This window comes from Marmota flaviventris, chromosome 4 (genome assembly GCF_047511675.1).
Source record: "Marmota flaviventris isolate mMarFla1 chromosome 4, mMarFla1.hap1, whole genome shotgun sequence".
In the NCBI taxonomy this organism is placed as follows: domain Eukaryota; kingdom Metazoa; phylum Chordata; class Mammalia; order Rodentia; family Sciuridae; genus Marmota; species Marmota flaviventris.
The window spans coordinates 163,895,016-163,910,618 of record NC_092501.1 but is presented as its reverse complement, the minus strand read 5'-3'; the positions used below and the strand labels follow the sequence as shown (position 1 = coordinate 163,910,618).

The 15,603-nt window shown below is 46.7% G+C and overlaps 1 protein-coding gene across 1 annotated transcript in view; it reads right to left on the bottom strand.

Moving 5' to 3' along the window:
- Myo16 (myosin XVI) overlaps nucleotides 1-15,603 on the bottom strand; it is a 403,324-nt gene that overhangs the window by 133,875 nt on the left and 253,846 nt on the right. The window contains exons 21-22 of the mRNA XM_027938777.3: nucleotides 14,133-14,285; nucleotides 13,000-13,200 (exon numbers count right to left, since the gene is read on the bottom strand). Of these exons, the coding sequence (XP_027794578.3) occupies nucleotides 13,000-13,200; nucleotides 14,133-14,285 (354 nt within the window). The remainder of the gene's footprint in view (nucleotides 1-12,999; nucleotides 13,201-14,132; nucleotides 14,286-15,603) is intronic.

Below are 15,603 nucleotides of genomic sequence, written 5' to 3'. Positions count from 1 at the left end.
CCCACCAACACGGATTCTCATTCCCTGCACTGGAGCAGCTGGCGTCCCTTCCCGCCCTGTTTAAGAAGGGGCAGGGGTCACCCATGCTGGAACAGGGAGCTCTTCCACTGCAGCTCAGCCCTGCGTGGGCCTTGTGCCTGTGGGGGCTGTGCCAACCTGAGGCACTGCGTGGCTACATTTCCAGTGTTTCTCAGGACCCCTGCAGAACATCTGCACTTATTAATATAAGTGCAAATCCTTTAGACTTCACCCCAAACTCGGGAAACCTCGTTTGGGGGGCGGGCATCAGGAGTCTGCATTTCCCACCTGCTCCCCATTGATTCTGATGCACATTCAAGTTGGAGACTCGCAGATACAGAAAATGAATGAGAGTGTGAGGAGGGACAGAGAAGGGACAGTGGGCTGCAGGGTGGGCAGACGGGACTTTTGCTCTAGATTCGACCTGTCAGCCTGCAAGTCACTGCTGGGGTACACTGTGGGCCTTAACTGTGGGGTGTGAGCACTGAGCTTCCCCTAAGCTGTCTTCTCAATTCAATTTGCTGTTGAACTCTGGCCAGTTTGCACACAAGTGTCACGATTAGCACAGCCCACCAATAAAAGCACTGTTGTAAGGGACTGTACAGTATGGATAGTAGCCAGGCTTGAGTGGACATCATCTACTTAGACTTCCAAATGGCTTTTAGTGTGGCTAATGTCAAGGGTTATAAAAGGTAACTGTCATTGGACCTCAATCAGGGTTCAAGAACTAAATTTGGAATAAATCAAGCAAAGTAGCAGAGACTAGTCATAATACAAGTATATTTATAAAACTTGGAAAATAGTAAAAGTAATAGGATAAACCATGACCTCTATTTCCCCTTTTCACAGATAGTCAACCCAGATGTGTTTCTGTCTATAAAATCTATTTTTTTTTATGTGTGTGCATTCTCGGAGATGGGAACCCATGTGCCTAGTGATGCCCAGCTTCCTGACATGTGTCAGCTGGTACAAAGCTGGTCACTGCTCAGCTCAGCAGGGCTCTGCAGGCCCCGGGCTCCTCAGAGCTTCTGCTGGGCCTTCCAGAGAAGGCTGTGCCAGGAGGACTGGCAGAAGGCGGGAAGTGGCAGGGGACGGAAGCTCTGGTGCTCTCTCTCCTCCACCGGGAGCCATATTCATGTTCTTCTCTGTACAGTTGCAGCACCAGTTCTTTTCTAGACCAGATGGTGCCAACCCTGCCGTCCTCCCTGCTGGCCTCTTCTTCCCCTGTCTTGGGGCTGGCAGTTCCTACCTGGAAGGTGCTCCAAGAGGACAGAGTGGAGGTGGTGTTGACTCCCCAAATGAGGGACCGCACCTCACTGTAAAGCGAAGCCAAGAGACGGACCCCAGGTCAGAAAGCAGACCAAGTGGTAAGGGAGGCTCATGGCAGGAGAACTGAGTGGGAAGGAAGAGCTCATGTCCCCACAGGGTGCCACATGGCCAGAGCAGAGCAGGTTCCAGCATGCTGGGCAGGGCACACCATCACAGGGTGGGACAAGAAGAAAGAAAGAAAAGAACAAGGGGCATCGGCTGGAAGTACACACGAGGCATATGCCCTGGTCCTTCTCAGGCCGGACTCAGGACAGCAGACACTTCGGAGGGGCAAAATCAGGGTTGGGTCTCAGCAGACCCTCGGGGTTCACTCCTGAGGGCCACTCCTGAGGCTCTATATGCCTCCTGCAGTCCCCTGTTGCTGCTTGGCCGGAGAGTACCCATAATTCTCACACAAACCACTGCATTTGAATTAGGTCATTTTCTACCGTCTACATCCCCCACCTTATAAAGCAAGATGTAGAGGTCAGACCACTTGGCTAATTACACGACTTCACAACTACACTGCTTCTGTTATGAACATTCACACTTCCACCTAGTTAAAATGCTAAGAGCTAAAACACCTCTAACAAACCCACCCCTGGTGACAGTTCAGGCATCTCAGAGTTCCATACCAGACCACAGCGTGGATAAGTTACGTTCAGGACTTACAAGTGTGCCTGTGGGTGTGCCCTTCTACCTATAGTGTGCGTAATGGGTGCATCTGTGTACATAGCCATCCATCTGTTGATCTCTTGATCTTGTGCCCAATCTGAGTACACATAGTGACTGTTTTATTGCTTAAATGGTGTCCAAATATGGCCATCATCAAAAAGTCCATGGGAAGAAAAAAAACACTCAATCTCACTAACTGTGGGGAAATGCAAATCAAAACTTCAAAGAGCAGCATCTCACCTCAGCTTTGTAATCAAAAAAGATGAAGTAACAAGGGCCATCAAGGATATGGAGAATGGGAGACCCTCACACACCAGGAGGAGGGGTGTACATCAGCCCAGGAGAGGACAGTCCTCACATCAGCAGGAGGGGTGTACATCAGCCCAGGAGAGAAGAGTCCTCACACCTGGAGGAGGGGTGTACATCAGCCCAGGAGAGGAGAGTCCTCACACCAGGAGGAGGGGTGTACATCAGCCCAGGAGAGAAGAGTCCTCACACCTGGAGGAGGGGTGTACATCAGCCCAGGAGAGGAGAGTCCTCACACCAGGAGGAGGGGTGTACATCAGCCCAGGAGAGAAGAGTCCTCACACCTGGAGGAGGGGTGTACATCAGCCCAGGAGAGGAGAGTCCTCACACCGGGAGGAGGGATGTACATCAACACAGCTATGATGGAAACAGTGCAGAGTCCTCAGAAACTAAAGAAAGAGCTACCACTTGGCCCAGCAGTCCCTCTGCTGGGTGTGGATCGACAGGAGGTAAAATAAATACCCCCCAAAGACGATGGCACTCCCGTGTTTATTGAATACTGTTCTTCATTCCTAAAATATGGAATCAACTTAGCTAGATGCCCATCAGTGCATGAATGAAGTGTGCATGCAACGGGACATTATTCCCTCATAAAAAGAATGGAATCAGGTTACTGGCAGCAACCTGGATAGAAGTAGAGGTCATTAGGTTAAGAGAAATAAGCCAGACAAATATCAAATGTCCTTACTCATTTGTGAAAGATAAAAGGTAGTGACCTCATAGAATGGAATGGAATAGTGGTAATTAAAGACTGGGACAGAAAAGGGGTAGGTGACATTGGTACAGCTCAGTGAGAGGGAACAGCTCCGGGTTTCTGGAGCACTATCGGGTAACCGTTGGTTAGACAATCCACAGTGTATTCAAAACGACCAGAAGAACAGGATTCCCAGCTCACGAAAACGACTGACGTTTGAAGAGATGGAAGTGCCTGTTACCCAATGACCACCACCTGCACACATGGTCCAACTGCCACAATGTACCCACAAAGACCTGCCAAAACCGTGCCTCAGTTAAAAATGCTGGCCACAAGCGCCTTTGCACTTTCTGCCCCCATCCTCCAGGTCAAGGGAGGGCCGCCTTTGGGGACCCTTGGCCTGTCCTCTAGTTAGGGAAATACTGTGCACAGGCAGGAGAGGGTGCTGTACGATGGGCAGCCTGCTGTGGTGCACCAGAGGTTCTGGGTCAGCTATGAGAGAACAGAGTCTGTTCCCGATGAAGACAAAGGACGTGGAGACGCCTCCTTATGTCCACAAAGCAGAGCCCTGTTAACTCCCGCTGAGGGACACGGGGAGGCTGGGAATGATGGAGTCCAGTGGAAGGCCTGTGTGGATGAATGCCAGAGACCTAGAACCACCAGGAGGGGAGCATCCATCCCAGGAAAGAGCCTCACCCACATCCTGGGAAGGACCATTGAGTTCCCAGCAGAGGCTGGGCACACGGCAGATACAAGCACCCCCTGGAGAATCAGCCTTGTCTATCTGGAGGCTCTGTGAGTCTGGACACTCTGGGATGGTGCAGAACAGGCCAGCCCCTACCTCCCCATGCCGGCCTGTAGGGGAGGAAGCTTACCGCAGAGAGCAAAAGAGACTGCCTGTGTGGGGACTGTCAACTGGTTTTGTTGTTTTTCTGTTTAATTATTTTGTTTTAATTATTTATTATTGGGTTCTAGAATTCTCAATCTCTGAGTTGAGTCTGTGAGTGCCAAGCAAAGCAAATAAAGAAGTTTCTCTACTGGAGAGGCCAGGCACAACCCTGAAGCTGCCCAGGAGTCTGTCCAGTTACAGGGAAAGAACTACCCTTGCTCATCACATTTTGAAAACCAGGACAAGCCAAAACTAAAATTAAAACGTGGCACATCCTCTGTGCTGCACCTGTTCATCTCCCAGGTACATGAAGAACAAAAGGCTGAAACTCTGGGAGAGCTGACTGTGGAGAGAGGAAGCACGGTGTATTCTTCTCCCCAGAGAAGTGGACGTAGAGACAGAAATGCTCAACACAGGGGTGATGAGCCACTCGGGAAGCCCCCTCTCGTGCCACTAATTCAGACCTGCTGCCAGCGAGTCAAACCACAAGAGTCACGTTTAATTTCCAGCCGTGTTTCCGGACACGTGGAAGGAAGCAGGGCTGTTAAGCAAAGGGCCTGCCTTCCCTCCTGAGGACCATCCGAGCTCCTTCTGCCAGTAGCGCGAGACGAGAGAGAGAGCAGAGCAGCGCTGGGATGCGAGCAGGCCTTGGGTGAGAAGCGGAGCACCTGCCCTGGAGAGAGGAACAGGAAGGAGAGGAGCCTGTGTCTGGTCATTACAGGCCACGGCGCCCTGACCTGAAAACCTGAAATCCGAAAAGCTCCCAACTTCAAGAAAGCATTTTGAGTACAGACGTGGCTCTCCAAGAGATTTGGACTCTGGAGCATTCTGGATTGGGGTCTTCAGATTAGGGTTGCTCAACTGGAAAATTGTAGGAAAATATGCCAACATCTCCCCCCACCCCTTTTACTTGTTTACCTTTCTGAAGTGAGAAGAGAGAGCCTGGGAGAAGCTATGGGGAGGGGTCTGAAGCCCACAAGGAGCTGGAGATCTGGTGGCTGCCTTGCCTACCACACTGAACCAGGGGGTCCATCTGCTTCCCACCCCGAGATCATCAATATTTATGGAACAGAAGTAAATTCACACATCCCTCGTATTTATAATCCCTTCCTGCATCATGTTATTTACATGCCGCAAAACATAATCCTCAGAGAAGAAGTGGTTAGGATTAACAGATGATAAAAATGCAAACTTTTTGAAATGTACTCGTGAATTCAATATATCACATCAGAATATATGTGAAGATTGGTTTTAGCAAAATAAATAAATGATCATTTGCAGCAAATACAACGTGTCCAAGTATTTTTCATGCCTGGCTTCCACATCCCACCCGAGGCTTGATGAAAAGGGTCTCCGTTCCTTGAGTAGTGGTGAATCAGCTCTATCCGCTGCCAACACTTACGAGCAGAGGCTGAAAAATGAAGAGAGTCGGTCCACTGGTGCTGCATGTTTCCTTCTGGGCCCTGTCAGTCCCATAGATACTAATTAACAGAGAAGGTGAATACCAGGAGCACCCAGGAGTCCCTATCTGGACACCTAGGAATTTGGACATTACCTTGAACTTGACACAGTTGAAATTCATAAATATGCTTCATACATTCCTTTTAAGGAATGAAATACCAATCAACCCACAATAAAACGGCAATGCTCTAGGAAATCTAATACTGACAGCTTTCTGTCAGCCCTGACAGTTGGGGGTGTGTTCCAGCTCTGCAGGGACAGGGGGATTCTCCCTGAGATCCCTACTCTCCTTCCTGCCCCAGCAGAAAGAAAATGCTGATCCTGGTCCCCAGACAAGCTGCCAAAGGTCAAAGTGCCATCAGTAATGGAGCATCAGGAGCCCTGTGGAGCTAGTTTTTATTTTTCAGAACGTCTGCCCAAGAGGTGAACAGCTGCAGATGTAAATTAAGCCCTTTCTGTGCAGGTCAAAATATCTTTGTCAAATAACCTTTAATAGTATCAGTTTGGCCGAGACCAGACAGATTTGATTGTTCTGTCTGGGGATTCTGCCTGGAGAGAAGAGAAATGAATGGAAGCTGCCCATCGATTGGTCTGTCCGCTTTGTCTTTTGATTTAAAGGTTTGCTCTCAGAGTCTTCTTGGGTACATTGTGTCTCCCACAAATCTCCAGGGAGTAAAGGCCAACAATAAATGGTGTGACCAACACAGATGGAATCAGGAGACGGAGGAGCCAAGATGTTCCCTGTACTCTTTCTCTGTCAATATGTTGAAGGGCACAGAGTCCACGTCATGTGTGACCCGGAACCTTCTTGGGTATAATAAAGTGCCGGAGATGAAGATCTGACTTGACAGTGCTCTGTGCAACAGCATACCTCTAACTACAGATGATTCCCAAGCCCACAGCCTCCAAAGATGGGTGTACCCTTCTCCAGGAGAAGGAAAAAAATCCAGGTGTTTCATAGACAGGCTCCAGATCAATAACATTCTTGTCCTGCATCATTTCTATCAGCAGTGATTTAGGAACTGAATCCCCACAAAGGCCTCTGATGAGGAGTGACCTGAACAATCCTGTCCAGGAAGCCAAGGTATCTGTAGGGTATGGCTTAGGGGCAGAGAAGGAAGCCGGAGGAGCACCATCAAAATCCACCCACAGAGACACATCTGCCAGTGTGCTGGATCCAGGGGCTGTAAATTTTTATTTCATCACAAAATCACAAAGGCAGAATATGTATATGAAATTATGGAGAAGATTTTAATTTTCTTACGAGAAACAACACTGAAATGATTTTTAAATGTGCAGTCAAATCTGACACACCTGTATGCTCAATTAAAATAGTAGTCTTGAAACTAAATGGTGAAGAACATAATTTTTAAAAAATTGTTTTTGATCTGGGTAGACTTACTCATCAAAAAGTAGCCCATATTATTCAATGAAAACTAGACTGACACATTAATGTAAATTAAAACACACGTCCACGGGTGTTCCCCTTTAGCCCAGTACTAGAGTGTCCACAGGGTAGTATCTAAATTTTCTGCTCTTAGCTCTCACAGAAGTCTCTGCAGTGTGATAGAGAAGCAAGGGAACACCACATTGGGACTGGAGTGTGACAGCTGTCCTGCCTGCCACCTACTACAGTGAAACTGGTTACACTGGGGTACACAAGAACAGGGACTTATAATGTGATTGATAAAATACTCCTTGTTGTCACGTGGGCACATTGCTAAGAATCAACTGATTTTTGAGACCAAACCAAGGAAGTCTTGCCACCTACTTAGTAAGCCAATGGGCCCACCAACATTCATCTGAAAATAAGACAGCTGAGCAGATGATCCCTCACGCGTTTTCTGGTCTTGGGGCTGCTGACTGATGAGTTCCAGGTCTTGCTGAACACTGTGCCATTCCTGCACTGAAGACTTTCAAAACTGATGGGGAGATGACTTGCTTATTTGAAGCCTTGTTTAAAAATAATCACCCTGCATTTATTGCTAGCTCAGCACTGAACTTTCAGAATAAGCTTTATGAGAGTCATAATCTCACTTTCTTTAATTGTAAATTTCATGGATGCAGCAACAGAAGGTCCTGTCCTTCTCAGTCACACATCAGAAAAGCTGAAACTCAAACCCAGCCTGGGGGCCTGGGGTCAGGGGGAGCCTCTTCTCTTCGCTGTACCACACATACCTTATGAGTAAGACAGTGAAACTTTAAGAACATTGCCCACTATGTTGTTAGCAGAGAAAAACGGGTACTTGAGGAATGAGCTAGGGTGCTGTCACCTACTGACCGGTCTCAGATTAAGTGATGTCCCCAAGCTCTTGTCCATCCAGAACCACAGAACATGACCTATTTTTTGGCAAAAGGGTCTTTGCTGATGTAGTCAGTCAACCCTCAGGAGAGCATATGGGGTTAGGATGGGCCTAAATTCTTACAAAAAGAGAGGACCCACAGAGGGGCAGGCCCTGTGATGGGGCACACCTCGAGTGGGGTTGGCAAGCCAAGGAATGCCCAAGCCAGGACAAGACCTGGAGAATGCCTCCCTCCGAGTCCCCAGCAGGAAGCCCTGCAGCTGACACTGGAGTCTGGACTCTCTCCTCCAGCCCTGTGAGACCACACACTGCCATCGCTTCAAGCCCTCAGCTGCTGGTGGTGTTGTGGCGGCAGAGGAGACTGATATGGAGCTTTCCATCTGTAGGGGTGTCACTGAAGGCACCAAAGTTGACTGCAGGAAAACTGAGGTGGAGATGTTATATACAAGGATGAGATAAAAAACGTTTCAGAAGTACTTTTTAAATTGTAAAATGGCATGAGGCTATCGGGCATCATTATTGATGAGGTCAGGGAGAAATCAATGAAATCTAGATTAGCCAAGAACTTGATCTTTGGGAGGATGGACAAGATTTGGAATGACTGGGCAATGAGACTTCCAGGTGAGGAAAACCACAGGAGCAAAAACCTAAGGAGACAGGCAGGAGTCACTTGAAATGAATCAAATGATGTAAAAAGAAACCCTACAATGTTTCAAGCTTAAATTGCTTACTTCCATAATCTATAACATGGAATGAATCAGAGGAATGCTTCATTTGTTCACTAAGACCACTGCAAGAAATAACCACAAATTGGGTGACTCAAAACAAGAGAAATGCATTCTCTCCTGGTTCCGCAGGCCTGAGCTCCTGGAGGCCCAGGGGAGGATCTTTCTACCTCCTCCTGCTGGGGACCCAGGTGCTCTCCTAGGGGCGGCTGCACTGCTCCCATCTCTGCCTCCAACCATCAGGTGACTTTCTCCCTCACCCTCCCCTCTGGACACATCCGGCTGGATGTAGAGCCTTCCACGTGACTGAGGGTGACCCTCTCTTTAAATCCTTGATGACATATATAGAGACCTCCTTTCCAACATGGTCACAGTCACAGACTTCATGGATGAGAGCCTGGACATATCTTCAGGAAGCGGGTTTGCACCATTCAACCTTTACAATACATAACTGTCTGGAGAGCAATGGACCTGAAATACAGACCCATCATCTTAAGCTAGAAGAACAGCGATAACTTGATATCTATAAATCACCCAGGCCAATCACAGTGGGACATTTATTTGAGCCCCAAAAGGAACAACTGCATCCTAAAATAAATTTTAATAACTTCCAGATAAAGATGTATGAGCAGACAAGAAGCAAGGGTCATATATGCAAGTGCAGATAATACATAACTATTAATTTTGATTTACATTTTCATTAATTTGATTTTTATTATTTCGGGTCACTTTGCTATCTCCTAATCCACTCACTTTTTCACATCAAAATTTAGGAACTTTAAAATACTATTTCCTACTGGAGTTATTTTAGAATCACCTTAATGGAAATTCAACTCTCCTAAGAGCCAATGTCTTTGTCAAGCTATAATTCTTCTTCCCTTCAACAGTCTTAATTTTAATAGCCAATAAAATTAGACATACTTTTAGGATTTAATGCTTATCTGTCATTTAAATCAGCAGCTTAAGAGTCACCCTTAAAACAGGTAATCCCATATATGATTTAAAATTTGCTAACACAAATAATCATCCAAGCAACCAACCAAGCAAACAAACCCCCAAGCCCCACAAGCCTTCTTTAATTCAAATCCATGCTCATTAACGAGACCTGGTTAATATTTCATGCACAGCATCTCCCCATTTACTTTAAAATATTTCTGTAATGGAGATTGGAAAATACACCACGCTCCTATGAGTAATGAAAAATTCAAATGTATTTAGGAAAGATCTTCAACTGTAATTCAAATAATGTTGCTTAAACATTTCTAAAAGGACCTCTGAGCCTCTGCTCAAAAGAGCCTCAGAAGCTTGCAGGATCTCCCGGGCAGAGCTCAGGACAGGTGAGAGCACCCAGGTGGGGCTGGATGCCAGCAGCAACACTGGCTGTAGCAAGGTCTCGCTAGGAGGTGTAGGAGGTGTTCACTAAGAGGGCCAGGCGAACCCTGGGGAGGAGCAGGTGGTGCTGAGCCTCCATTCCACCCACCCATCTGGCCAAACAAGAGGCTGGAAAGAAACTCAAGAGCAGAGGGGACCGGAGAGCTGCCCCGGGGACTGACTTTATTGTCAAAGATTATTCAGGAATGTTTTGCCCACTGCATGTTGATTTTTAAGTCAATTAACTTTTTCTACATCTCTTGATTTACAAGAGATGCAGAATAAGCAGTTAGCTTTTTTTTTTTTTTTAATGCAACATGTCAAAATTGAAGAGTATGGGACTTTTTGATCACTCAAATGGCATATGGCTTGACATATTGCCACAAATTATAAAATCTATACAGTAACCTGTGAATGAGTCCTTAGGGAGTCCCTTGGCTCAGACTCATTAGTTCAACTCACTGAAATGAAAGATTTTTACAACGCCACAAATTTGGCCTCAACTATGGAAAACTTGCTTAAAGATAAAGGTACTTTTAAAGGAAATTTCATGATTCTGGGGGAGCTTTGGCTCAGAAACAACAAATCAATTGTTGTTCCTATTGTACCTCATTCCTAGCAGAACTTGCTACAATAATTCTATTAATTTAAACTACTAAATGATAGTTTCTCATCAATTCTTCCAAAAACAATTGGAATTAAAATTTTACTGTACCCAGAATAATTTTTGAAACTGAACATAAGATAATCAAAAAGCTCTGACTTAAAACCACATTTTCACTCATTTTAACACAATTAACATTCATTGAACATCTAGTTCATGTCCAATACACAAAGCAGGCTTACAAGGTGGGTCAAGAATGTGACTACTTACCCCAGCTGCCATAAAACTTTTAGGAAAAGAATTTCTCTGAAATCATTAAATATTATTAAGAATGTTTACTTAATTTATACAAATTCAATAAATGGTTAACATAGAAAAGTATAGATTGAAAATCTGAATGTAAGGTTAAAAATCACTATCTTTATCAAGAACTTGCAAAGCCTAAATCTCTCAAATAGAAGAGAGTGTTAATAGCTCTCCAGGGACACAGATAGAAGATCTTCCACCAATTTCCTTTCCACACCCATGGGCCCCTTGAAGGGACTTCCGAGGCCTCTTGGGGAAGGCACCGTGGCCTCATTGCTGGCCACCAGGTGTGCTTGCTAGTCTCTGCTCCTCTGGGTTTCTGATGTATTTCTCTTTTTAAATATTTTTCTCTCCCTTTTCCCTGTTCTTCCTGGACAAAATCAAGAACATGTTTCCAAGCATGAAAGCATGTTCGTAGAAACAACCTCTATTATCCCAGTATCACCTCGAGATTTCCATGAAACACTTAGATTCTGAAGGTCTAAAAATTGAATATTGCCCTTTTCTAAGCCTTCAACGTGGGTGGATGTGGAGCCATGGTGCCCACCCTCTGCCTCGCCTTCTTGTACTGCAGAGGTTGGAAGGAGAGCTGCCTTCCCGGGACCCTCTGCATCTGGGAGCTGACCATTCCTCAGCATCGACCATTGAGCGCCATCACCCAGGTTTAGAAGGCAGAAGGGTGTAGGTCACACTCTGTGACCCATGTGCAGGGGACTCATCCTTGCTCTGCACTGGGGAGACACAGGCTAGTCACTGGTGTCTTCGATGTTGAGTGCCAGGGTACGGGCGTTTCAAATGAGTTGGTGGCAGCAGTAAATGAGTCAGAAACCACAGCAGCAGCATCTCAGTTTACCTGGAGACACACACCTTGGTGACTCAGTTCTGAGATGTGGTTTAGGGGTACTCCTTCTTTTTTTCCTTGGTATTGGGAAGTAAACACAGGGGTGCTTAACCATTGAGCAACACATTTCCAGCCTTTTTTATATTTTATTTAGAGGCAGAATCTCTCTCAGTTGCTAAGAGCCTTGCTATATTGCTGAGGCTGGCTTTGAACTTGTGATCCTCCTGCCTCAGCCTCCGGAGCCTCTGGGATACAGGCATGGGCCACTGCACCAGTCCAGGAGCACTTCTGAAAATTCAACTTAGAGTCTCCCAACAATGTTTTCTTGTGCTGATTAATTTTCTGCTTAAATAGTTACAGTGAAGAAGACAGAGAAAACAGCTACAGTGGATTCTGTCCTGTGCCACTGAGTCCTAAGCAATACGAATGGCGCCCCACTTTCACAATCCAATGTCTTCCCGAAATGTCCCCCTCTTTGTAATTAGTGAGCGTTAACCAACACTAGTGGGCCTGGGTCATATCATAACTCCTCTAGAAAACATTTCTACATTTTTGGCCAAATGACTGCTTCCTTCTCCATGGGAATACATAATTTTAAAAAGATCATAATCATATCCGCATTTTGGTGTTTGTTAATTTGCTTTCCCTTTTCTGATGCAAGGACTATTTTGGACCCTCTAATGCTCCTCCTTTGGTGAATAGCAGTCTCGGTGAGCACCGGTGGATGTGACTGAGGTACACTGCAGGGTCACTAGGGAGTCCTCCCTGCAGTACCCAGGTGGTAGTAAGTGGCGGTGTCACTTGTGGGTAGATGGCTACAAACCCGAAGCAGAGAGACATTAACTGCAGATGGGAGCTGGATGGAGCATAAATGGGAGTGGATTTATATAGTGAAACATGGAGAGAACCTGATCTTGTTAGGAAGGCAAGGAGGGGCCTCATCTGGAGTGTGAAGGTGGGGGTGCAGGAAAACTGGGAGTGGACTAGAAAAATGACCTCGGTGGAGGTCTTGCAAAGAAAGCCCTGGCTGGGCAAAGATGCCCTCAGCCAGGGACATCCTGACGCTGGTCTAGATGGAGGAGCGTGATCCAGGCCCAAGGACGTCCTCCAGGGTGTTGGGGAGAGCAGCTTGCCTTAGGAGCCTGGCTGCAGGACCAGGAGTGGTAACAGGCTCCGAGGAAAACCCCTCAGTGCTAGGAAGCGCACTCAGGAAGAGCAGGCTCAGAGGCCTAGAGTCTGTCTGCGTTATGAGAATATCCTGGAGTTCACAGCGGAGGCTCTTCAAGCCCAGGGCTCCTGTACTTGTGTAATGACATGATCAGGTCCTCGTGCAGAGCACCTGCACTGTCCTGAAGAAGTTAACTCCTCACCAGAGGGAAAACAACTAGCTTAGGAAAGTAGCACCACCCAGCAACGCACCTGAGTGCTGCAGGAGCCCACGGGCTTGGCCTGGGCTCTGGTCCACAGGGCTGCACCAACCCCACGGTGGTCCACTTACCCTTCCTGCATAGTGCATGACGGTGAACGCCGCTCCTTGGCCTTTGAGGGCCACGTTGCCGTTCCCATCCTTAGTGGGGGAGTACACGGCATTTGTGTTCGATGATTCTAGGAGGTTCTGTAGCCTTTTGGGAAGGTTCGGTTCTGTGGACCAAATCACTTGGCTTTCTTCATCCAATAAAGAGAGCAATCCTGATGGCTTCTGAAAGCAGGAAGAGAGGGAGGATTCCATCAGTGCTCACCTCCCTCCATCTTCACCCAGACTCTCGGAAGAGAAATCAGCCTCTACCTGAACACACCTCTGCCTGTGCTCACGGTGGGCCCCCGCCCCTCACAGAGCTCTGAGGTCAGCAGCCCTGACATTGGCATAGCGGGGACGAGAGTGCTGCAGAGTTAGGAAAAGGGACAGGGTGACGTAACAGGGACACCGACCTTCAGTGAGAGAAGGTAGAAAGGGAACGCTGCTCTGCACATAGCTGAGCGTGGCCTGTTTGAAGGGGCATTGAGGTATCTGAGAGAGACTGCGGATGAGTCCATGTCATGTCTTCCTGCTGGGACAGGAACTCTGCTCCTCTGACAGGTTTTCACTGATAGGACAGAGACACGGAGTGCCATGCTCTTCCTGTAAGTAGACAGGCAATGCTGGGGACACACCCCTGCAAGGCCCTCAGACTCCTGGTTTTAGTGGAGTACAGACACGTGCACATGTACCTGTCCTGCCAATTGTTCCAAATTTAAGTCTTATGAACTTGGGAGATAAATTTTAAAATTATGTTAAATTTGTGTTATTGTGTCATTAATCATAGAATCACAGACATTATGTTGCGGAAAAACTGGTTTTATGCACTGTCCTCTTTACTGCTGAGAATTTAGTCATGGAAGTACAAAATACAGAACATTTTTATATCAAAATGTTCTGATATTTCTTGTCCTTCCAATGAATCTGTGTTCTTTCAAATGCCCCTTCAGAAAAAGACACGTTGTGCTCCTCAATAGGTTTTGAAAGATTATAAATACATTGCAGCATCTCATATGTAAAGATAGCTCAAATTCAAGGCCTTCTGAAGGAAAATCTGTCTCCAGTACATTAAATGCCTGTATGCTGGTAAGTATCTAATTATATTATATGAATACCTGGAAAAAGAAATCCAAAACTCCAGCCTGGTTACCAGGAGAATATGCCGTTTCCATAGTAACCCCCTCTTGTACACATTCTGTCTGCTCTTGTAGGAAAAGCACTTCATTGATGTAGTGGTGTATCTTCTCATTGGTCATGTTGACACAAAGCTATTGTGGGAAGAAGAGAACAATATACAAGATAACGCATCCCGCAGCCCACTCGCTCAATGACACAGTTTCAGACTGCTGAAAAATGGACTCAGGGACATTCCAACCAGTTAGTGTGTCGAGATGAAGCCTGCAGCCTGGCTGAGAAGCCTGGGTCCAACAGGTATCCTCTGGCACCCTCTGCCTGACTGCTCAACTTAAAGGGAGTAGGTTAAAAACAGGGAGCATAATTACAGCATTGACTTATAAAGGGGAATCGCAAACATAGATGAGCACTGGAGAAATAGTTCCAAAAGGAAAATATCTTTGGGCTCTCGCCAACAAACGAAGACACAGGCAGGTCTGGCGTGAGATGCCAGGGAGCGAGCATTTCCTGCGTGCCTCACTTCTTGTGCGCTGGCGACGCGTGACAGTGAACTGGATTTCCTCCAGAGCTCACAGCCTCTAGGCTTCACTGAAAGACAGGGTTCTTGACAAACTCCTCCTCCAACTGTCTGCTGCCCCTGCTCAGAACATTCCCACCAGGAAGCAAATGTTTCCAAAGTCTTAAATTTCTTTAAAAAAAAAAAAAGTCCTTTAATTTTTAAAAGTAGAAAATAAACTGAATTCTAACCAAAATGAGATCTTACTTCTTCCAGGCCCTTTCCCACTTTTCTGCTTCCTTTTGTATTAAAAAAAAAAAAAATCACAAAAGACGTGTTTCTACTTACATTTCCAATTCTTCTACCCTCATCCTCTCTTGAAACTACTCTAATACATCTTCTGTCCCTACGGTTCTTTTCTGGAAGTCACTACTGATGTGTGCCTTTTTGAATTCAGTGTTTGCGGCTCAGTATCCATTCTTCTTGACCCCTAGCGACGTGTGACAGAGCTGGCTCCTGTGTCCCTGGAACCCTGGTGGGCAGTCTTCCGGCCTCCACCTGCTCCTGGCCCCCTTCCTGCCCCTTCTGCGGAGGACTCCAGGTCACAGCCCTGGGGCTCGCTCCAGGCTCTGCCGACAGCCACTCCTAGGGGGCTCACTGGGTCTCACAGACACTCGTGCTCCTCCACCTGTCCCCTGAGCTGCTGCATTACACTAGATCAAGTCCAAAGACCAGGTGGAAACATCCAGTGTCAATAACTCACTATAAATAATGAGGAACCCAGCTGAGAAACATTTCAAAGGATGTCAGAAAGGAACAACATCTAGGATCCTATTTGACACGACAGCTCCTGGGTCCCTATGAAGAAATGCCAGAGCTTTCATATAGAACATAAGAAACAGTCACCAGAGACTCCCCGGAAAAGACCTCCCTGGGTCCTCATCTCCCTGTACCCC